General features: G+C 46.4%; 1 protein-coding gene across 1 annotated transcript in view; it reads right to left on the reverse strand.

Moving 5' to 3' along the window:
- Positions 1–23531, reverse strand: part of FBXO10 (F-box protein 10) — a 286312-nt gene that overhangs the window by 10090 nt on the left and 252691 nt on the right. The window contains exon 11 of the mRNA XM_029603080.1: positions 6131–6312. Coding sequence (XP_029458940.1) covers positions 6131–6312 — 182 coding nt within the window. The remainder of the gene's footprint in view (positions 1–6130; positions 6313–23531) is intronic.

Raw genomic sequence — 23531 nt, forward strand, 5'->3', positions numbered from 1 at the left:
AACAATGGCCTGGCTTAGAACCAGTTCTATTAGAGAAGATATCCATGAAAAATTAGCCTACCTTCCCTGTTTGGGAGATAACCTATGTAGAGAAAAAAACAGTCTAGATTAAAGAGCAGAATTTGGCAGTTCAATCATTAGCCACAGTGACAGGCGGTCTTGCATGTTTTACAAGTCTTACAAACATTCATACTATCCTAGCCAACCATACAAATCATATCAGCAATATCGCCTTCTGCCACAGCAAATGCAAAGTGCCCATAGGGGACACCCTAGAGGACACAGGCAGCAGAAGCCCCAGTAACAACAACTGCCAACTAAGCTAGGACAAAGTTTTTGATGAAGCGAGCACATCCTCAATGGATCAAGTTGGGGCCAGAATCTGGTGATTTCTACCCTACTTGAAACTCATTACAAAAGATCAATGGGTGTTGAAAATAATTCAGAATGGTTAACATCTCCACTTCATAATTCAACCTATAATCCTATATTTGGCCATTCTGCCTCCCAACCCTATGCAACTACCACTTCTACAGGAGAGAGTGAACCAACTCTTATTACAGAATGCGGGTCAGGAAATAACCTCTTCCCTTCAAAATCAGGGATTCTACTCTCAATATTTTTTTATTTCAAAGAAAACGAGAGGGATTGGATAGATTCTAGACCTTCAGAATCTCAATTGTCACCTCCACAGAGAGAAATTCAAATGACATTTCTAGGAACCATTCTCCCTTTCATTCAACAAAATGACTGGATGTGCTCCTTATATCTCAAGGATGCATATGCACACGTTCTTCTCCTCTTGGCGCTACCTATATTTCAAAGTAGGAACCTGCCATGCCAGTAAAAGATCCTTCTGTCTGGACTCTCAGCAGCCCCTCAAGTCTTTACAAAATGTATTGCAGTAATAGTGGCCCATCTACACCATAAGGGAATTCAAATATTCCACTACGTACACAACTGGCTACTGATAGCCTCCTGCACTGAAGTGGAGAAGGTTTTCTGGGTGTATGAGCAAAAGGCCTTAAATCCTTTTTCCACTGCTTGACTACCTTCTATACCTTCTGGAGACTGGTGTGAAGCCTAACTCCATTAGGGTTCATCTGAATGCAATTGGCGCATATCACTATGGCGTAGAGGGTAAGCCCATCTCTGTACAGCCTATTGTATGGTTCATGCTAGATCTGCTTCAATTGAAACCTCCCTAAAGCCTCCTGCTGTGTCCTTGGACCTCAAAATCCTTTTAGCTCAGCTGATGAAAGCTCCTTTCGAGCTACTGTGCTCCTAGGTGCTGAAGTACCTGACTTGGAAGATCTTAATTTTGGTGGCAATCACTTCAGCACGCAGGGTCAGTGAGCTCCAGGCCTTTGTGACTTATCCACCTTACACTAAGGTTTTCCACGATAGGGAAGTTGTTACAATTCTGCTTGTGGGATAGGCCCACAAGCAGAGCCTCACCCACGGCCTGGAGGCCGCTGCCATTGCCGCTGCAGTCAGCATGGGCCAGATGCCCCAACATCGCCGCTGCTCCTCCTGCGACACGGAGGCCGCCGCTTCTCTCCTGCAGTTGGGGAGCCGCCGCCATCTTTGTGGCCTGGAGGACGCCTTTGCCTGGTGCTCCTGTGGCCAGATGCCGCAACTTCCTGCTTCCCTCCTGTGGCTGAGGGACTGCCGCCGATACTCCTCTTCGTGGCCTGGAGGCCGCCGCTGACTTCCCTGTGGCCTGGGCGCCGCCGAACACCACCATCTCTTTGCGGCTAGGCTGCCGCCAGCTCTCCTCTTCAGTGGCCTAGAGGCTGCCCCGAAGCCCCTCTTCCATGGCCCGGAGGCCGCCCGGGCCCTCTTCCACGGCCTGGAGCATACCCCAAAGCTCCTCACCACGCGGCCAGGAGGCCGCCATAGATCGGGTCCTCTTCCACGGCCTGGAGGCCACTCTGGAGCTCTTCTTCATGCGGCAGGGAGCAACCATCAATCTTCTGTTCTTCGCGGCAGGGAGCAGCCAACGTCAGGCCTGCTTCCTCCTTCGCGGCAGGACACCGCTCTCCATGGTCCTGCCTCTTTCTTAGGCACGCGACCGCACCTCCTCTCTTCTTTTAAAGGGCCTGCAGTGGGCAGTCCTCCTGGGCTCCTCCTGCTGACGTCCCCAAGGTGTTTCCTCTTCAGCCCTATAAAGAGGGCCATCCTTCATTCCATCGTTGCCTTCGCAAGGAGCCAGTCATGGAGCTGGACTGCTTCTGGATCCTCAGTTCCAGCTCTTCATTCCAGGAGACCTCCGTGATCCTTCCTCGCTTCTTCAAGGCATTCTGTTCCTTGTTGGTACTCCTTGTCTTCATCCATGGTTCCTGAACCTTCGTCTTCATCTTCGTTTCATGTCCTGGTCTCTCGTCGGATTCCGTTCCCTTGTCTTCAGATGTCCTGACCTCCTTGTCTTCGGATGTCCTGATGTCTCCTTGTCTTTAGAGGTCCAGATGTCCTTGTTTCTAGATGTTCCAATGTTCCCATCTTCTGATGTCCAGTCTCCGGATGTTCCTTGTCCTTATGTCTCCGTCTTCCCAGAAGAACCTGATGTTCCATGCTTCGTGCTCCTGATGTCCCCGAGGTCCTCCTCCCCAGAGTTCCCTGATGTCCAGATGCCCTGATGTCCTGGTGTCCTGAGGTGCCGGTGTCTTTCTGTATCTGATACCCTATGTTCCAGTCCTGATGTTTCCAGGTTCCAAGTTCCAAGTCGTGATCCTGATGTCCTGAGTTCCAAGTCTTGATCCTGATGTCATTTGTCCAGTTCTGATCCTGAAGTACTGTCAGTTCCTACCTCCGGGTTCAGCTTGCCTCGCCCCAGACCTCATCTCCAGCTGACCTTCCCAGGGAGTAAATCCATATCTATCCGGTGTCTGTTTCCGGTGGCCCGAAGTCCTCTTCCGGTTGGATCCGTCTTCGAGTACTACCCAGATTCCTCTTTCGCCTTGAGCCTCAGTCCTGCACTTGTCCTGCTCTCTGCGTGGTCCATGACCAGCCTCTTCAGGTTGTGTAGGGCGTGCAGTGGGACAGGGTGGTCCATGACCAGCCCATGTCGGCTGTGTAGGGCACCCTGAGGGGCCGTGCCTGCCTAAGTCTTCGAGAATCCTGAGTCCAAGTCCTCGTCAGAGTCCTTCCAAGTTCCAAGTCCTCGTCTGAGTCCTTCAAAGTTCCAAGAGTGCTCATCTGAGTATCCAGAATCCTCTCCTGAGTCTACATCTGATTTCCACCCGTCTTAGTATCTTGCATACGAGTTCCAAGCGTCCTCGCCTTGTCTGAGTTCCAAGTTCTAAGCGTCCTCGTCTCATCTGAGTTCCAAGTAACCTCGTCTTGCTCAAGTCTTCTAGCCTTGTCCAAGTCGCCGAGTTCCAGTACCATCGCCTGTCCAGACCCATCGCCTGTTCTTGACCTCTGTCCTTGACCTCTGCTGCTCCCTAGTGGCAGGTCTGAAAGGGCTATTGAGTGGCTGGAGGGCTACCCCAGAGACCAGCATTGCATTGCTTGGTCTCTACCGGTGCGTGCATGTTCGGCAGAGGTTAGGGCTTGGTGGTCAGCCTGTTCCGCCCATGCTTGGACACGTCTTGCCTGCCTCGGCGCTTCCATGGAGCTCCTTTCTGCAGTCGCGCCATGGTCCAAGGGCACATCTCCCCAGAATCGGGATCGCTCCCTAGTGCTCCCCCAAAAGATTGTGAAGACCACGTGTCTGGTGAGTGTGTTCCTGTGATGGGCCCATGCCTTGTTCCAGAGTTCCTGATTCAAGTACTTTTTCTGAACTTTCGTGTTCTGAACTTTGTGTATCCTTTGACCTGCTGGAGGCGCCACCTTTCTTGAAATTTGTTTTTTAACCAGCTGCAGGAGGCACTAGCATCTGTTCATCCCCATGAACTTTTCCTCAAGAATTTTTGGTTCCAATTTTCCCAACATTTTTTTTTGTTACCAGCTCGTTTGTTCCCAGTTTCTTGGACATTGACTATCTTGCTTCTAGTTGAACTCTTTCTCATTTCTCTGTTTGTTTTTTCCTCAGTTACCTGGACTCCATGACCCGCAGGAGGCACCTGCATCCAGACCATCTTCTAGTCCAGTCCGGTCCTGGAACCTTCTCGACCTGCAAGAGGTGCCTGCCACTGTTCCAGGGACCATCTTCTTCTTCCCACTGTGATGTTGGCTCTCCTTCCTGGGGTCCATACGACCTGCAGGAGATGCCTGCACCCTAGACCTGGCTCCGTCTCGGCATTTCCAACTCAGTTCCTGCTTGCCCTGTTCTGGCTCCTGCCTGGGCCCATCTTCAGTCAAAACCTTGTCGTTGCCTGTGCAAGTGGTGATTCCAGCCCTGGATTCCACTCCACGTCTTCTGAGACTTCATCTAGCTGTCTTTCCTGTTCCATGACTTCAACATGGCGAGTCACCTTGTAATCTACTGCTACGCTCCAGATCTTGCTGTGCATGCAGAATTTCAACCTTACCATCATTCCAAGTTCCTAAGATGTCGTCTTGTTGATCTTTCATCTCTACCATAGCGAGTTGTCCTACATCCTGAACTCACCGCCATCAGTCCTCAATGTCCTTCACTCAATGTTCCGAGCTGCCAAGCTAAGGACTGCAGTTATCACCCTCCATCTAGTTTGGTGAGCCTGTATAGCCTCGCAGTTTATCCACCTGGAAGGACCTTGTCTTCCTTGGAGGCCATAGGCGATATTCCACTTCGCTGTCCTTGAATTCAAGAGAGCATTTATGATCATTTTCTCCAGAGTTTTTCCATCTTTCAAACTGATGGGAACTATCTTCAGTCCATCATCCTAGAGATCCCTCTGGATGGCTCTATAAGATAACCGGGACGCTGGGGACTGTGGCAGGGCCAGAGGCACTGGGGGAGGCCTGAGGACGGAGCCGATGGCCCACCTCCGCCAGCGAGGAGGAACCAGAAGCTGGAGCCACTGTAGAAAGGTGAGGGGGCCGTACAGCAGGTCTGCCGCGGACGGCATGCATAACACCAACCTCTCTGAATTGCACATTGGGGATAGGCTTTATAGATTGGCCGTCTTATGTGCCAATCCTAATTTTGGGATGGCAATCTAGACAGCAAAGTTTGTCCTACCGCTAATTTCCCAGGAATCACATGAAGGACTGATGCAGTCCTGAGGAACATACCTTCCTCCTCTCCTCAACCCCATCCCCAAAGATGATCAAAGTGGAGGGAGACCATATCCACTGCCCACTTTGCCCTCTCTCCTCCTGGAGTAATTGCACATAAAAACCCTAGAGGTAAAATTTTAAGACCTGTGTGCGTTTGCTGGCTCACACACGTGGACGCGGCAATTTTTTAAATATACGCGCGTATATGCGCATGTTTTAAAATTGGCTATTCGAGTGTACATGTGCACATGATTTCATATTGACATGCGCTTGTGCACACAAATGCCGCCTTGCTCATGATAGGGGGGGGGGGGAGATTTTACTAGACACTAACCGACGCAATTACCGCTTCTCCCAGGTAATTGCCAGGTTCTTGTGGCCTGGTTTGGCCTCTATTGGAAACAGGATACTGGGCTTGATGGACCCTTGGTCTGACCCAGCATGGCAATTTCTTATGTTCTTATGTTCCTAGTTCGCCCCAGTAAAGAAAAGAACATCCTAACCCTCCTAGCTAACTCACCTCCCTTTTACCCTATTCACCCCAATCCTTAAAACCCTGCTAAATACCCCTTTTTTTTTATTTTACAACTTACATGCCGATCCTAACAGAAGTAAAGTTACGCGGTAGGGGACCTCGGCGCGCGATTGTGTGCGTAAAGATGTATGCGCAGACTTCATAGTACAGACCCGGCCTGCCCATGTCCTGCCCCTTTTTGAGAAAAATATTTTTATGCACGTCCCAGGAGATACGTGCGTGGTCGCGTGGTTTCTAAAATCCACGAAGCATGCAACTGGCCGAGTCACATGCGTATCTCCTGGCTTTGGCGTATGTAGGGCTTTTAAAATTGACCAATTAGGTAGGAACTTTGTAACAATGCTATTTCCAGAGGGAATTATTAAGTGAAAATTGTTTTGTACGATACCTTGTTTCTACTTAGATTATACACACACACATACATGCACCCAAGTATATATCTATATTTACTTCTTGTTGTACTCCAAGAGCTTGTTGTGCTGAACAATGCAATCTTCTGCATTGGACACCTGCTGTAATATGCTCTTTCCTGATTTTCCTTGAAAAATGAGGTTCTCTTGCACCAGCCCCTTGGTTTGGTCAAGGAGAGCAATTCCATAATCATGAAAGGACTGAATCCTGTTTCTGGTTATCTGCAATAAAAGACAAAGGATTATATGAATTTCTAGATGCTGGGAAAGGAGGACGTAGTCTTTTTGTGTTCGGCTATGCAGGAGGCTCTATTAAACCTTCCCCTTCATTGATGTTGTGCTTTTACATTTGTTAGCTCATGGCTGCATCACATGTTTCTTTAAAGCAGGGTACTCCCCTCAGTGAGCACAATCCATGTTTACCTGGTTTCCAGTATATCTCATGGGAAAGAAATAAAGACTCCAGACAGAGCATGATTGAGAATCAACAGCATCCCTGCTGACCTTATTGGTCTGCTACATCATTTGGTTTTCTAGTTAGTTTTTGCAGCTATTGCTTTCCACAGCACAGATGAATATCACCTGAGCGACAGGCAGTTATCCTTTAAGGAGACACAGATGCAAAGACTCTACTAGTTCTCTATTTCCCAGAGTTTGTGCTTCAAGCCACTGAGGTAAATAAAACACCAAAAAACAAACCAACAGCTCCTCACACTCCAAAAACCAAATCAAAAAGACCACACATTCTTCATTCCTAGTCCCCCTTTCTGGACAGGGATTCAATCACCTCAGTCATCCTCTCAGGGGGAGGAGCTGTGGGGACGGTACCTCCCTCCTAGCTGTCTAACTAAAAGGACAGGGATCTAGGGCCAGCAAGTGGAGACCCGGGGGTCTGTAAATATACAGCCATTTACCTGTGCATGTGGGACAGCATGCCACATGTTTATAAAAGGATGTGTGGTCTGGAACAAGTTAACAGGGGACAGTTATTACTCTATCAAAGAGCACTGAGAATGGGGGACATGGGGAGGGTCAGGGGGATTGGGGGAGGGGATGATGTGGCACATACACATTGAGGGTAGGGATGTGCAGACCAAAAGTTTAAGTTCATAAGTCCATAAGTCGAAAGGGGGTCCCATTTGCGGTCAATATGGACATATGGAGAATTCCATAAGTTGAGTCTATGTCCATATGTGCAAATAAAAATTTAAACCCCTCACCCGCCTTAATCCCGCCCCCCCCCCCCAAGACTTACCAAAACTCCCTGGTGGTCCAGCGGGGTCAGGACGCCATTCCTGAACTCCTTTGCAAGGAGCATGTGACGTCGGCGTCACGTCGGAGTGACGCGGCGTCACGTGATTCCCCTCGGGTTCGCTCCCGGACCCCTCGTTGGGCCCAAAAGGCACTTTTGGCCAGCTTGGAGGGGCCTCCTGACCCCCCAAGCTGGCCAAAAGTGCCTTTTGGGCCCAACGAGGGGTCCGGGAGCGAACCCGAGGGGAATCACGTGACGTCGGCGTGACGCGGCATCACGTGATTCCCCTCGGGTTCGCTCCCGGAACCCCTCGTTGGGCTCAAAAGGAACTTTTGGCCAGCTTGGGGGGGCCTCCTGACCCCCCCAAGCTGGCCAAAAGTGCCTTTTGGGCCCAACGAGGCTTCCCGGAGCGAACCCGAGGGGAATCACGTGACGTCGGCGTGATGTCGGAGTGACGCGGCGTCACGTGATTCCCCTTGGGTTCGCTCCCGGACCCCTCGTTGGGCTCAAAAGGCACTTTTGGCCAGCTTGGAGGGGCCTCCTGACCCCCCCAAGCTGGCCAAAAGTGCCTTTTGGGCCCAAAGAGGGGTCCGGGAGCGAACCCGAGGGGAATCACGTGACGTCGGCGTGACGCGGCGTCACGTGATTCCCCTCGGGTTCACTCCGGGACCCCTCGTTGGGCCCAAAAGGCACTTTTGGCCAGCTTGGGGGGGCCTCCTGACCCCCCCCAAGCTGGCCAAAAGTGCCTTTTGGGCCCAACGAGGGGTCCCGGAGCGGAACCGCGATGGATCACGTGACGTCGGCGTCACGTCAGAGTGACGCCGACGTCACGTGATTCCCCACGCGTCCGCTCCTGGACCCTCACGGAACTTTTGGCCAGCTTGGGGAGTTTTGGTAAGTCTTGGGGGGGGGGGATTAAGGAGGGTGAGGGGTTTAAATTTTATTTAGATCAACAATCGCGATTTCCAACGTATTCAACATAGCTATGTTGAATAAGTTGGAAATCCGATCGTTTACGCCTCATCATTTTTTTAAGTTAAAAAAAATAAATAAGTTGCGTTTTCCATTTAAGTTCAAAACGAATGCACACCCCTAATTGAGGGTGGACAGCCCGATGTTCTTTTAAGGGGAAGTAGAAAGTTATCCAGCTACACAAAGCCGGAAAGCTTTAAAACCAAACTGGCTATATTCAAACATAGCTGGTTAGTCTTTTTCAGTTATTTGGCTATTATGTAGCTGGATATCTTTTGGTAAGTATATTCAGCACCACTTTTATCCTGCTGAACATACAGGACAAGTTATCTGGCTAACTTTAGTTGGATAACTTGTCCATTAAACGGCTTACTGAATATTGCCCTGTAGCTCTGTCACTCAAAGTTTGAGCAGGTAGCTATAGCTGGATATTCAACTAGCTAGTAAGAGCAGTTGAATAACCATATAAAGATAACCAGGACAATTTATCCAGTTATTTTACCCACTCAGCATGTTTTTGAATATCAACCTCTAATGATCTAGCATGCAAGTTAAACCAGGTCCAGAAAATGTTAGTGCATACGTGCTAAAATTAGCGTGTGCTAATGCAGGAATGTCAGATGAAAATGAGAAATTACTACTTACCTGGTAATTTCCTTTTCTGTAGGATAGTCAGATGAATCCAGGACCAGGGGGTTATGCACCTCTACCAGAAGATGGAGATGGAGCAAACTGACATCACAGTATATATACCCCTGCAGTGACATCAGTCTCCCAGTATTCTCTTTAAAAGCAAACTGTGGACAGACTAGCAAAAACTTTGGTTAAAAACAGATAACCATTTCAATACTCAGCCATCAGGAAACACTGAGCTCAGACAAGAAATGTATTAACACTAGTCTAGTGACCGGATTAACACTTACCAGTAATCCCTGTAACACTTATCCCTGTAGGAGGAACATAACATAATCATTCAGCAGCCAAGTATGGGAAGCTGGATTCATCTGACCATCCTAAAGAAAAGAAAATTATCAGGTAAGAAGTAATTTCTCATTTCTTAGGGTCTGGTCAGATGAATCCAGGACCAGTGGGATATACTCAAACTACTCCCGAATAGGGCGGGAAGCTGCCTGCGGTCCTGTCAAAACCACACATACAAAGGCTGTGTCTTCCCGGGCCTGCATATACAGACAATAATACCTGGAAAAAGTGTGTAAGGAGGACCACGTCTCAGCTCGGCAAATGTCAACAGAAGACAACAATCTAACTTCCAACCATGACACTGCCTGAGCCCTAGTGGAATGAGTCCTAACCTGACAAGTAATGGCTTTTCAGAATCCACATACGCGGCCTTGACTACCTCCTTAATATAGCGAGATATTATAGCCCGCAAAGCTGTCTCTCCCTGTTTCCTACCACCATGGAGGACAACACACAGTCTGTCTTTCGTAAAGGCTTAGTAACTTCCAGATACCTTACGATATGTCTCTTGACATCCAAGGGTTACAACAGACGATACTCCTCTACATTTCTTTCCCTGTCCACAGATGTCAGGGAGATGGACTGATTCAAATGAAAATCAGAGACCACTTTTGGTAAAAAAGAAGGAACAGTACACAGCTGTACTGCCCCTGGAGTCACCTGGAAGAATGGCTCCTGGCAAAAGAAGACCTGTAGCTCAGAAATTCTACATGCAGAACAAATTGCCACAAGAAAACACCATTTTCAAGGTCAGTAACTGCAAGAAAAGGCAACCATTGTCTAATTGTATGGCCCACTAAGAAATCCAACACCAAATTAAGACTCCACAAAGGTACCGGGAACCACAAGGGAGGATGAAGATGTTTCACTCCTTTCAGGAAACGGGCTACATCAGGATAAGCTGGCAAGGATCCATCATTCACCTGACCCCTGAAACAGGCGAGAGCTGCTACCTATACCTTTAAGGAATTGGGGGCCAATCCTTTATTCAATCCATCCTGCAAAAATTCCAAAATGAGCGGGATCTTGACCAAACAAGGAAGAGCACCTTGATCTTCGCACCAGGCCTCAAATACTTGCCAAACCCACACATAGGCTAAGGAAATGGAGAACTTTTTCACTTTTAGCAAGGTGGAAATCACTGCCACAGTGCATGCCCTTTCAAGGGCCATACAATAAGACAAAATCTAATCGGATCTTCATGAAGAACAGGTCCCTGCCGCAACAGATTTCTGTGTACCGGAAGTCGAAGGGGCAAGTCCACTAGGAGTTGTCACAGATCTGCATATCATGGTCTCCTGGGCCAATCTGGAGCAACCAAGAGCACCATCCCTCTGTGGTGCTCGACCCTCCGAATCAATCTGCCTAACATGGGCCACAAAGGAAAGGCATACAGAAACTTGTCTTCAGGCCACTCCTGCACAAGAGCATCGATTCCCAATGACTTTGCATCTCTCCTACAACTGAAGAATCGAAGAACATTCGCATTGCGAGACATCGCAGGCAGGTCTAAAAGTGGAAGACCCCAGCTATCCAGAATCGTCTGAAATGCCTCATCTGACAACGCCCATTCTCCTGGGTCCAGACTCTCCCTGCTGAGAAAGTCTGCTCTTACATTTTCTTTTCCTGCTATGTGTGAGGCTGAGATCATCTAGAGATGCACTTTGGCCCATTCCATAAGTTGATCTATTTCCTGCAATACTTGCTGGCTCTTGGTTCCTCCCTGCTGATTGATGTAAGCCACAGTCATTGCATTGTCCGACATTATCTGAACTGCTCGACCTTGTAATCTGCTGTCGAACTGTAAACATGCCAACTGGGCCGCCCTGGCTTCCAGCCAATTGATGTTCCAGAGAGAATTATCTGCATTCCAGTGCCTTTGCGCTGTCAGTTCCTGACAGTAGGCTTCCCAACTGAGGAGGTCCGCGTCTGTCATAAGTACTAGCCAGTACAAATCTTGAATGGCCTCCATCACAGGGAAAAAACAAGAAGCTTTACACAAGGAACCAAAATGGGATTTTTCTTTGGCTCAGACATGGAATCCACGACAGGTATCCCCAGCATTTTCAAGATCTGGGAAAACAAGGCCAGCAGTTCATCTCTATGGAAGAACTGCAGCATAGTCTTACATGGTTCTAATCCCAGAGTAATTTCTCCATCCTCTAGCAAGTCAGGATCAGTCTCATCATCCATGCCATTCGGATTGTTATTGGGCAGACCTGCTGCCGATCTAGGTGTATTCCGGCGCTTAACAGTAGAACCGGGCGAGAGAGAGGTCCCCACCTGCGACTCTGCCCTGGCAGCATTAGATGGGGCTGAGGACTGAGCCTGAAGAAAGGATTGCAATCCCTGGAAAAATTCTACCTATGAAAAGGCAGAAGGATCCATGCCAAAACCAATAGGCACCTGAGGTGTACTCACTGAGCTATCCTCCCCCAATGATGAGCCAGTTAGGGGAGCTCCAAGATCAGGCACCTCTCCTGATACGCCTTTACCCAGACCATCCAGCTGGGAAGAACCAGGTTTAGTAAAATTGGAGGAAGATAATTCTCCCTGAGCCTCCAACAGTGCTGGCACAAGCTAGTGGGCAAACCAGGCTGAGATGCCCAAATATGACAGGTAGAGCAGAGGGAAAGGCACTTAGCTTTCTTAGCTAAAGGTGCCGTTAGGCCGTCAGTACGTCCAGCTGTTTTGTTTTTTTTAAATGCATCCAAAAAAATGTATGCGTCCAAAATGTAGGCATCCCAAAACTTAGATGTTCCTATGGATAGGCGCCATAATGCTAGGCGCCCCAACTTTAAGCGCACAACCAATACCCAACTTGTGCGCATAGGTAAGCACACTGCCACTAAGGGTGCCACTTAACTTGGATGCACAACAGAGGCCTGATTAAGCATTTAAAAACTGGGCGCACAACCTGGATACACAGCTAGATACACTAGCTGAACCGACAATCCTGAAGAGGGCAGCCAACAAAAACGCATGAAACGCCATTGAGGCCTACCACGTGGCATGCAAAAAAAAAAGCCTCAGAATGGGGCCTAGCCTAAGAAGGCTGCTCAATCCGCCAGATTGCCCACGTTCCTTACCCTTCACGGAGTGGGCCGAACATCAGAACAGTGCACTGAGCATGGAAACTGCAGGAAGCCCTTCATAAAAATAACCCTCCTTCTCTGTGTTATGAAACCCTGCTCGCGGGTTCCCCCGCGGGAAAAGGAATTTTGGGGGAGGGAATTTGAAGGGCAGGGAGGGGTTTGGGGGGGGGGGGGGGGTAAAGGAATAAGCATTATATACAATCATGCAAAATTATACAGTCAAAATCAGGGCAAAGGAAAATTGGGAGGGCAGGGAAGGGGAGTGGAAGGGCAAGGGAGGGATTTGAGGGAGAATGACGGAAGGCTGATGACACTGCAGTAATATATATACTGTGATGTCAGTTTGCTCCGACTCCACTTGCTGGTAGAGGTGCATAACCCATCTGGCCTGGATTCATCTGATCAGCCGCTAAGAAATTAGGCTTTAGTGGAAAGAGCATTGCATGCATTGCTACACCCACTATTTAGTGTATGCTCGCTAAGGCCTAAAATATAACACCTGACTTGGACCAGTGTTAGTGTGAACGCTATTTAAAGGGCTCAGCCATCAGCATTTATTGTGGCTAAATGATGAAGGTCATCATTTACTCACGGGCCCATGAACTATTGCACATCTTCCCACACTTCTTTTTCTGGAAAGGAAAAATGGCAATGAAACACATTTTTGACCTTCCTGCTCAAATCTATATCTACAAACGTTAACGCATGACAGCTGGCGTGCCATTCCCCGGCCCAGGGGCTAGTTCGGAGGCCTCGGCCACATCCCCGGAATGCCCCCGGGCCGGCACCACGCCCACGGCCCCGCCCCCGGAACGCCCCCGAATGCTGCGCCACTCCCCCGGCACGCTTCCCCAAGCAAAGCCCCGGGACTTAAATCTGGCTGGATTTACGCGCGAAGGGCTTTTAAAATCTGCCTCTAATAGCATGGACTATTGAGGCTAATTTTTAGCAATGTATGCCAAAACATATTGCACTGCATATTAAAAAATGTTTTAGCATGCATGTTAACATTTTTAGCATAAGGGCCAGTATGGGGGATAAGTGGTAGTGCTGGGTCTTTCCATGCAGAAGGACCCCGGTTCAATCCCCAAGTTGAGTCTTCCACTCCTCAGGTTGGCTGGGGATGCTGCTGAGGCAGCACTCACAGCCCCTGGGGGGAGGGAGTCATGATCATTGTTCGAGGGTGAGACAGTGGCCAGATTCAGGGTCCATGATAGGGTTCTGTAAAGAGCTCTGGTACCTGGCCCCTGGCACTGGGCAGTGGCTGCAGTGATCAAACTAGGTATGTTGGAGTGGAGCCAGGAAATAAATCAGGGGAAAAATCCCAAGGTCGCTGTGGTAACAGAAATCCAGTCCAACTGCCAGGTTCATAAAATGACTTTTAGTGCATAAGACTATGTATGTAAAAACAGACTATAGCCTTGGGAACAGTATTTCTTCTTACACCTGCTACGTCACAGAGTGACCATATCTGTTGAATCTGCTAAGCTTTTTCCATTCAATACTCCCAAGTACCAAGGTAAAAATGCATAAGCAGTTGTTTTGGAAAACCATGTCAGCTATTGGGAGGACAGCACACAGACAAAACAGTTGCCTATCCCTAGAGAAAGGCACTCTACATGTCAAGAGAATTGATGTCACTGTGCAGATGCAGCTATGTGGACAATCTGCAGAGTCATGAAATCATAAAATTGAATAAAAATGTTATTGAAATAAATTAAAACCCAATAAGATGACAGATCACATCTTTAAATGCTGCTATTTACGTGTAATTAGCTGCTACTCACAGATACCATTGTTATGCCTCCTACATTCAACTATCATCATACGTTATCAAATAAGACTTTGACCATGTTCCCAGCCTTGTCTGAGTTTAATTCCTCCTGCATGCAGAGCAAGACAGCAAGCTACTGCCTTCCTCTAGGGTAATGTCTATTGTTGCTTGCAATAATGGTGGAAGCTGGGTGCAGAGAATATGGAGGCTCTTCTCAAAATTTTCCAGACACTGGAGAAGTGCCCTCTATTTATTTAGATGTTGTCCTAGAGCAGAGGTTCTCAACCCCAATCCTTGGGACACACCTAGCTGATCTGGTTTTCAGAATATCCAGAATGAATATGTGTAGCAACTCTAGAACACATCCCATAATCTTGCCCCTATGGACTACTCTTGCAAGCCTGACCATTCCAAGGAGCAGGTGCTGTAGCTGCACATCGAGCCCAGGCTTGCTGCTTGGCCTACCAGTTCAGATCTGCTTTACTTACTTTGTGAAATGCTAATTATCCCAAAAAATAGCTGGAAAAACTTGAATCAATACTTAATAGTGAAAATTCCGCTATATAACAAAGGCTCTTATTGTATGTGAAGAGTGACCATCATACAGCGCCCTTGCAACTGGAAGCTTAGGCTGAGAAAGCTTTTATGAGCGCTGGGGCTTTATAATCATAGGTCACTTCTTGTATGCTCATAGAAAAACATCTATGAAAATAATATATTCCCCCATTAACCAAAGAGAAGGGGGAATATATTATTTTCATAGATGTTTTTCTATGAGCATACAAGAAGTGACCTATGATTATAAAGCCCCAGCGCTCATAAAAGCTTTCTCAGCCTAAGCTTCCAGTTGCAAGGGCGCTGTATGATGGTCACTCTTCACATACAATAAGAGCCTTTGTTATATAGCGGAATTTTTACCTACTTTGTGAACATGCAGCATTTGTACGAACACAACAGTAGCACCCTGATTGCCTTTCAAAGTGCATTTGATAATCCATAGTAACAATCGTATGTGATTGCAAACAGTGCTTCCAAATAACAAAAGAGAAACAGCTTAAGTACTCGGAAACTGTTTGCATGATACTAACCATAAGAACATAAGAAATTGCCATGCTGGGTCAGACCAAGGGTCCATCAAGCCCAGATTATTCATTGCCCAAGCCTGCCACATCCACAACTGATCTCAAGGAACGAGTATGGGCATGGAAAGCTTCCTTCTCTCTAGGCATGCAGACGCATGCTGGGCTGACAGCACTGCTTCATGGAAGGCCCTGCACTTTACACTTAGAATGTCATTTCACAAACATGACGTTTAACGTTATCATCAATATTTATTTTTTAAAAAACCAAAACAACAAGGCTTTTCTCCCATTCTGTGTCTATGGGGAATAAGCTTACTTAAATCAGGCCCTTGATATTTATGAGATTTTCATATTCAAAGGAGAATTATCATTCTTTCACTATAATTTTGTAGCCTGGACTAATTTCCCCACTCCCAAAGAAGTGAAATCATATTCTAATTTTGAAAGTAATAATAAATGTGTACAATTAAATGCCATCTCCCACTGAAGGAGAAAGGCAGTGTTTTTCAAGGCATGGCCCCGGGGGCCACTGGGAGCTCCCATGGAAAGCCTGATTGGTCCACTGCCACTGGGAAAACAAAAACCCCTGTGCATGCTCAATCCATGATTGAAGATCTCTCCACTCCTTGCATAGCTGCAGAGGAGAAGGAGAAGGCAGAGGGACAAAGACAGCGAGAAGAGCTCTGCTCCTGCTCCAACCCCAGTCTAGACCAGCAGTTAGCTGTAGTGGAGAAGGAGAGGCAGACCATGGTGACACAGACCACTGCCCCCAACTCAGCTTGGCCTCGCAGTGAGTCAGAGAAGAGCTAAGGTTGTGGTAGATTTGCCAACTTTTCCATAGACCAGGACTGGACACTTGAGGACCGGAGGGTGGGATGAGGGAATGGTGCCCCCTCATTTATACATTTCAGATCCTGCCAGTGAACTGCCTATGTATCTATGTATCTGCAGAACCACTGGGAGCTGAGGGCTGTGCTATACACCACCTCCTCTGCTTATGCTGTCCAATCACAGAATGGGAAAGGAGGCAGGCATATAGCACAGCTCTCCTCCGACAGACTCCGACCTGTCTTTCTCTTCCTCTAAAAGGGTGCGGGGATAAAGAAGGATCCACCTGCAAAACCGGACATTTAGTGTCCGTCGGTATGTCTGACTGGACACTGTATAGAATGCCTGAAACCCTGGCTGACTGGTCCAAAACTGGACAGTTGGCAACCCTTGGTAGTGGCAATGTAAGTCAGGGCCAGAGTAATTTGAATGTGGACAAAGGAAGAGGGGTAAGAATTAAGGACAGGGAGCAGTGAATCACTCTGGCTGACTAACTGAAGTTAGACTCTTTGTATTTTCCAACCCTCCCACCCCTCACCCACCTACCCCTAGCTCATCCTTTAATTTATAGGCAGGTGCCACTTTCACAAAAAAAAAACCCCAACCCGTATTGAGAGTTTGATCATTCCCCTGTAGGCCACTACCAGACATATAGTGAATTCACTAATATATTTATTAAAGGACATTAATTAGACATATTCCTACTCCTATAGCAACCTAAAGCTTAAGTAGGAACTGAACAAATTTGAGATGAAGGCAGCAGTCCAGCAGCAAGAGGGGGGCTTCCCAGTCTTTTGCATCGAGTGTCACATGTATGATTTGCATGCGATGCAAAGAGCTCCTGGCTCTCAAAGAACGAGTCCAACCTCTGGAGGCTAGAGTGGCAGATCAAGGACATAGTAGCCAAATCCCAACTTCAGACTGGCAGCCCTGGTGCTGCCTTGGAGGAAGAAGATTTCATGATTGGACGGCATCAAGCTGGTGCAGTAGGAAAGGATCCTGTAGCAAGGACCTACTCTCCATATGGTGCATTGTCCTTTCGCACCGAGGATATCTCCCCAAGGCCTACTGCCCAGGAGGGAAGGGTTAGGTCGGCCGTCATAATCGGTGATTCGATTATTAGGAATGTAGACAGCCGGGTGGCTGGTGGGCATGAGGATCACCTGGTGCGAAGGTGGAGGACCTCACGCGTCACCTACATAGGATTTTAGACAGTGCTGGGGAGAGCCGGCTGTTGTGGTACATGTGGGCACCAACAACATAGAAAAATGTGGGAGGGAGGTTCTGGAAGCCAAATTTAAGCTCTTAGGTAGAAAGCTTAAATGCAGAACCTCCAGGGTAGCATTCTCTGAAATGCTCCCTGTTCCACGCGCAGGTCCCCAGAGGCAGGCAGAGCTCTGGAGTCTCAATGTATGGATGAGACGATGGTGCAAGGAAGAGGGATTCAGTTTTGTAAGGAACTGGGGAACCTTTTGGGGAAGGGGGAGTCTCTTCCGAAGGGATGGGCTCCACCTTAACCAGGGTGGAACCAGACTGCTGGCGCTAACCTTTAAAAAGGAGGTAGAGCAGCTTTTAAACTAGAACAAAGGGGAAAGCCGACAGTCGCTCAGCAGTGCATGGTTCAGAGGGAGGTATCTTCAAAGGATACTAATGATGCATTAGAATTAGGGCACCCCGACAGTGAGGTTCCAATAATAAGAAAAGTAGTCCAAGTGCCTGTAACTAAAAACTCACCTGAGCTAAAAAATTCTAACTTTTCCCTATCAATTAAAAAGCAGAATGAAAATACAAACAAAAAACAAACTTTGAAATGTTTGTATGCTAATGCCAGAAGTCTAAGAAGTAAGATGGGAGAATTAGAATGTATAGCAGTGAATTGTAATCAATTCACACCCAATTCCCCCTTTATAAATTGCTTTCACATTAAATCTATCAATCCTTCAATTGCTCACAAGTCATGAGTCATCTCACTCAATCAAACCACAATTGTTCGCTGAGAGGCTATCGAGCCTGTGTTAGGACCCGAAGTAGCCTCGCATTTAAATAAAAAGGAAAAATTTGTGAAGAATGGAGGAAGGGTTTCATATATCTGAGTTTGAAACCCCCGCCAGGGTGAACTCAATTCATGTGTATATAATCATGAACCAGACCTCCTCCATCCCATATTTTTTATATATTTTTTGTTGAAATGTGTGCAACAAGCTTGAACCTCTTGTGTCTTTTTGTATATATCTTTTCACTTGCACATTTAAATGCTTATTTTTCTTCTTTTAAATATCATATACAAATAACTTCGTGAAATAATTTGAAAGTCCCGACTTATCTGATGGAAATTGACAACCCGACGTAGCCACGTTTCTGGTCCGCAACCGGACCTTTCCTCAGGGGATGTTATCCTATTTCGAAATCAGTCGGTGTGCCAGAGCCTTCTGCGATGTTAAGAGACTTATCCCAAGACGCCAAATGCGCTCAATGTGTTATTGAAACGCTACATCCTAACCACCGCTGCTTTTAACCTGCGCACACGGATGGTACAACCACCAATCGCAACGCTCATTGCTGTGACGTGATGACATCTATTTAGAATCAATGAAACTCCATTCGGCGTTACCTTCAAACCCCAACCGGGAGAACGTAATTCAGCATATTAGCGTGTACTTTAAATCAATGAAACCCAGTCTAACGCTTCATTCAACCCCAAACACATGAATTGAGTTCACCCTGGTGGGGGTTTCAAACTCAGATATATGAAACCCTTCCTCCATTCTTCACAAATTTTTCCTTTTTATTTAAATGCGAGGCTAGTTCGGGTCATAACACAGGCTCGATAGCCTCTCAGCGAACAATTGTGGTTTGATTGAGTGAGATGACTCATGACTTGTGAGCAATTGAAGGATTGATAGATTTAATGTGAAAGCAATTTATAAAGGGGGAATTGGGTGTGAATTGATTAGTATATTATAATTTCCCCAAAAAATATTTTTGGTGCTTTGTTGTATTTGGTATCTAGCAGTGAATGATGACATAGACTTAATTGGCATCTCAGAGATATGGTGGAAGGAGGACAACCAATGGGTCAGTGCTATACCAGGGTACAAATTATATCACAATGACAGAGAGGAGCACCCGGGAGCCAGTGTAGCGCTTTATGTCTGGGATGGCATAGAGTCCAACAGGAAAAATATCCTACATGAGAATAAATGCACAATCAAATCTTTATGGGTAGAAATCCCTTGTGTGTTGGAGAAGACTATAGTGATAGGAGTATACTACCGTCCAACTGGTCAAGATGGTGAGATGGACAGTGAAATGCTAAGAGAAATTAGGGAAGCTAACCAAATTGGTAGTGCGGTAATAATGGGAGATTTCAATTACCCAAACAGAGACATGAAGCAGGGGTAGCTTGCACAACAATCAAATCAATAAGTCCAGCGTGCAAGAAGCAATAGCAAAGTCCATCAATAACTTTATAACAGATTTTTATTAGAACCAAGATATCAACTGTTATTTATATACCTTCAAAGATGCAAGTGCAAGAGTCCCCCGACACGGTCCGTGTTTCGCGGTCGCTGCATCGGGAGGGACCCACAGAAATAATTTCATCTACAACATATAAAGAGTAATAAACGATGAACCGAGGAAATGTGGCCATTGAAAGTTAATACAGGGTATAAAAAAGCATACCTTATGTGTTCATCCTGGAGCACATCGGCTCGTACAATAGGTAACTCATTTAAAGAAGCAATTTGGCGCCAAAGACAGGAGATATCGCGATAGTGTCAGGAACAATCGCGATAGAATCAGAAATCAACATGAAAACCACGCCCCCACTGTGAACAATTCAGCTAAATAAAAACCACTCAATATCTTTATTGAGACCTGTTGGATGGACAGAAGACAGTTTGAAAATCCATTTTTGTTCCCGTCTTCCTAGGATTTCAGAATAGTCCCCTCCCCGGAACGGGGGTGTCACAACCTCCAGAACTGAAAATCTTAAATCAGCAATACAGTGATGATGTTGAGTCCAGTGCGTGACAAGGGGTTCGTCCATCCTAAGAAGACGAATGTTCGAACAATGTTCTATTATACGGGTTTTGACCATCCTCGAGGTCTTACCCACATATAATAAAGGGCAGGGGCACTGTATAGCATATACCACACCCCGAGTGGTACAATTCGAACTATTCCGTAGCTTAAACCGAATCCCCGTGTTAGGATGGATAAAAGAGTCTGACAAGGCAGTGTGGCTGCACATAGTGCAGTGGCCACACGGGCCATGTTGGCCCTCCCTACTCTCCATTGTGGGTCTGTTGAAACTGGCATGTACTAGCTGGTCCCGGAGATTAGTCCCTCGCCGAAAAGTAAACCGCAGCGATCCATGAAAAAGCGAGGATAGGGACAGATTATTCCAATGTCTACGAATCATTGCTGCAATATCTTTGCTCCTCACCGTCTAACCACGTGTTTTCTGGTACAACTAGCCACTCTTGCTCTCACAAAAAATTTTTTTATGTTTGATCAGCAATATTACCAACAGATTAAAGGGACGGCAATGGGGGCCACTATGGCCCCCTCGCTTGCCTGTCTATATATGGATCAGTACGAGTCTTCATTGGTGTATCCCTCTGAATGGTTCCCCTTTATTGATTTATGGTTACGGTACATTGACGATATCTTGATCATTTGGAAAGGGACAGATATTCAATTCTTGATGTTTTATGACTGGTTAAATTCCCTCAACCCACACATTCAATTTAACTTCTGTATTCACCCCGACAAAATTGCATTTCTTGACATTGTCATTTCTGTAGAAGAGGATCAATATATGACCACCCTATTTAGAAAGGAAACTGATAGGAACACATTACTGGCATATTCTAGCTGTCACCCTAAACCTCTGAAGGATAACATCCCTACGGGACAATTTTTAAGATTAAAGCGTTTGTGCTCATCCCGTACTGATTTTTTGGCACAATCGAAGCTGATGTCTCAGCGGTTTGTGGATAGAGGATATCCTCTCCGCGTGGTGAAAAAGGCTTTTAAAAGAGCCTTGTACACCAATCGTGACTGGTTGTTCCTCCCCTCTGCGGCTGATGAGAATCAATGCTTCAATTGTATTTTACCTTTTTCTACTGCTAGCAAAGATATTGCAGCAATGATTCGTAGACATTGGAATAATCTGTCCCTATCCTCGCTTTTTCATGGATCGCTGCGGTTTACTTTTCGGCGAGGGACTAATCTCCGGGACCAGCTAGTACATGCCAGTTTCAACAGACCCACAATGGAGAGTAGGGAGGGCCAACATGGCCCGTGTGGCCACTGCACTATGTGCAGCCACACTGCCTTGTCAGACTCTTTTATCCATCCTAACACGGGGATTCGGTTTAAGCTACGGAATAGTTCGAATTGTACCACTCGGGGTGTGGTATATGCTATACAGTGCCCCTGCCCTTTATTATATGTGGGTAAGACCTCGAGGATGGTCAAAACCCGTATAATAGAACATTGTTCGAACATTCGTCTTCTTAGGATGGACGAACCCCTTGTCACGCACTGGACTCAACATCATCACTGTATTGCTGATTTAAGATTTTCAGTTCTGGAGGTTGTGACACCCCCGTTCCGGGGAGGGGACTATTCTGAAATCCTAGGAAGACGGGAACAAAAATGGATTTTCAAACTGTCTTCTGTCCATCCAACAGGTCTCAATAAAGATATTGAGTGGTTTTTATTTAGCTGAATTGTTCACAGTGGGGGCGTGGTTTTCATGTTGATTTCTGATTCTATCGCGATTGTTCCTGACACTATCGCGATATCTCCTGTCTTTGGCGCCAAATTGCTTCTTTAAATGAGTTACCTATTGTACGAGCCGATGTGCTCCAGGATGAACACATAAGGTATGCTTTTTTATACCCTGTATTAACTTTCAATGGCCACATTTCCTCGGTTCATCGTTTATTACTCTTTATATGTTGTAGATGAAATTATTTCTGTGGGTCCCTCCCGATGCAGCGACCGCGAAACACGGACCGTGTCGGGGGACTCTTGCACTTGCATCTTTGAAGGTATATAAATAACAGTTGATATCTTGGTTCTAATAAAAATCTGTTATAAAGTTATTGATGGACTTTGCTATTGCTTCTTGCACGCTGGACTTATAGATTTCAATTACCCCAATATTGACTGGGTAAATGTATCATCGGGACATGCTAGAGAGATAAAGTTCCTTGATGGAATAAATGACAGTTTTATGGAGCAATTGGTTCAGGAACCGACAAAAGAGGGAGCAATTTTAGATCTAATTCTCAGTGGAGCACAGGATTTGGTGAGAGAGGTAACGGTGGTGGGGCTGCTTGGCAATAGTGATCATAATATGATCAAATTTGAATTATTGACTGGAAGGGGGACAGTAAGCAAATCCACAGCTCTCGTGCTAAACTTTCAAAAGGGAAACTTTGATAAAATGAGAAAAATAGTTAGAAAAAAACGGAAAGGAGCAGCTACAAAGGTAAAAAGGGTGCAAGAGGCGTGGTCATTGTTAAAAAATACCATCCTAGAAGCACAGTCTAGATGTACTCCACATATTAAGAAAGGTGGAAAGAAGGCATGGTTAAAAGGGGAGGTGAAAGAAGCTATTTTAGCCAAAAGATCTTCATTCAAAAATTGGAAGAAGGCTCCAACAGAAGAAAATAGGATAATGCATAAGAGTTGGCAAGTTAAATGTAAGACATTGATAAGACAGGCTAAGAGAGAATTTGAAAAGAAGTTGGCCATATAGGCAAAAACTCACAGTAAAAACGTTTTAAAATATATCCAAAGCAGAAAGCCTGTGAGGGAGTCAGTTGGACCGTTAGATGATTGAGGGGTTAAAGGGGCACTTAGAGAAGATAAGGCCATAGCTATAGATGTTAGCAGTGGGCAATATTATAGAAATTTTACTAATGAAAAAGATAGTTTAGCACCTTGAAACAACTAGAATACAGGACATCAGACTGAGTTCGTTATTGAGGTGACAAAAGTGGTGGATCAGGGAAGTACAGTAGACTTTACCTATCTGGATTTCAGTAAGGCTTTTGACATTTTTCCACAGAAAAGACTGGTAAGTAGGCTAGATGATATAGGAGTAAGCCAGCAAGTCAACTGGGTGAAGAACTGGTTGAATGGCAGGATTCAGAGAGTGATGGTAAATGGAGTCTGCTCTAGAGAAGGCAAAGTGATCAGTGGGGTTCCCTATGACATTGAACTGGCACCACTTACATAGTTGAATAATATATGATGGCAGATAAAGATCCAAACATCCATCCAGTCTACCCAGCAAGTTGTTTAGAGTAGTAATTGCCACTCCGTGCAGGTTACTCCCGTTCAGAAATGTTACACCTTTTCTTCATTTGTATTCTTTAGCCACTAGGGATCCTTTGTGTTTATCCCATGTCCTTTTGAATTCCGTTACCATTCTT

The sequence above is a fragment of the Rhinatrema bivittatum genome, chromosome 1, assembly GCF_901001135.1.
Source record: "Rhinatrema bivittatum chromosome 1, aRhiBiv1.1, whole genome shotgun sequence".
Lineage (NCBI taxonomy): Eukaryota > Metazoa > Chordata > Amphibia > Gymnophiona > Rhinatrematidae > Rhinatrema > Rhinatrema bivittatum.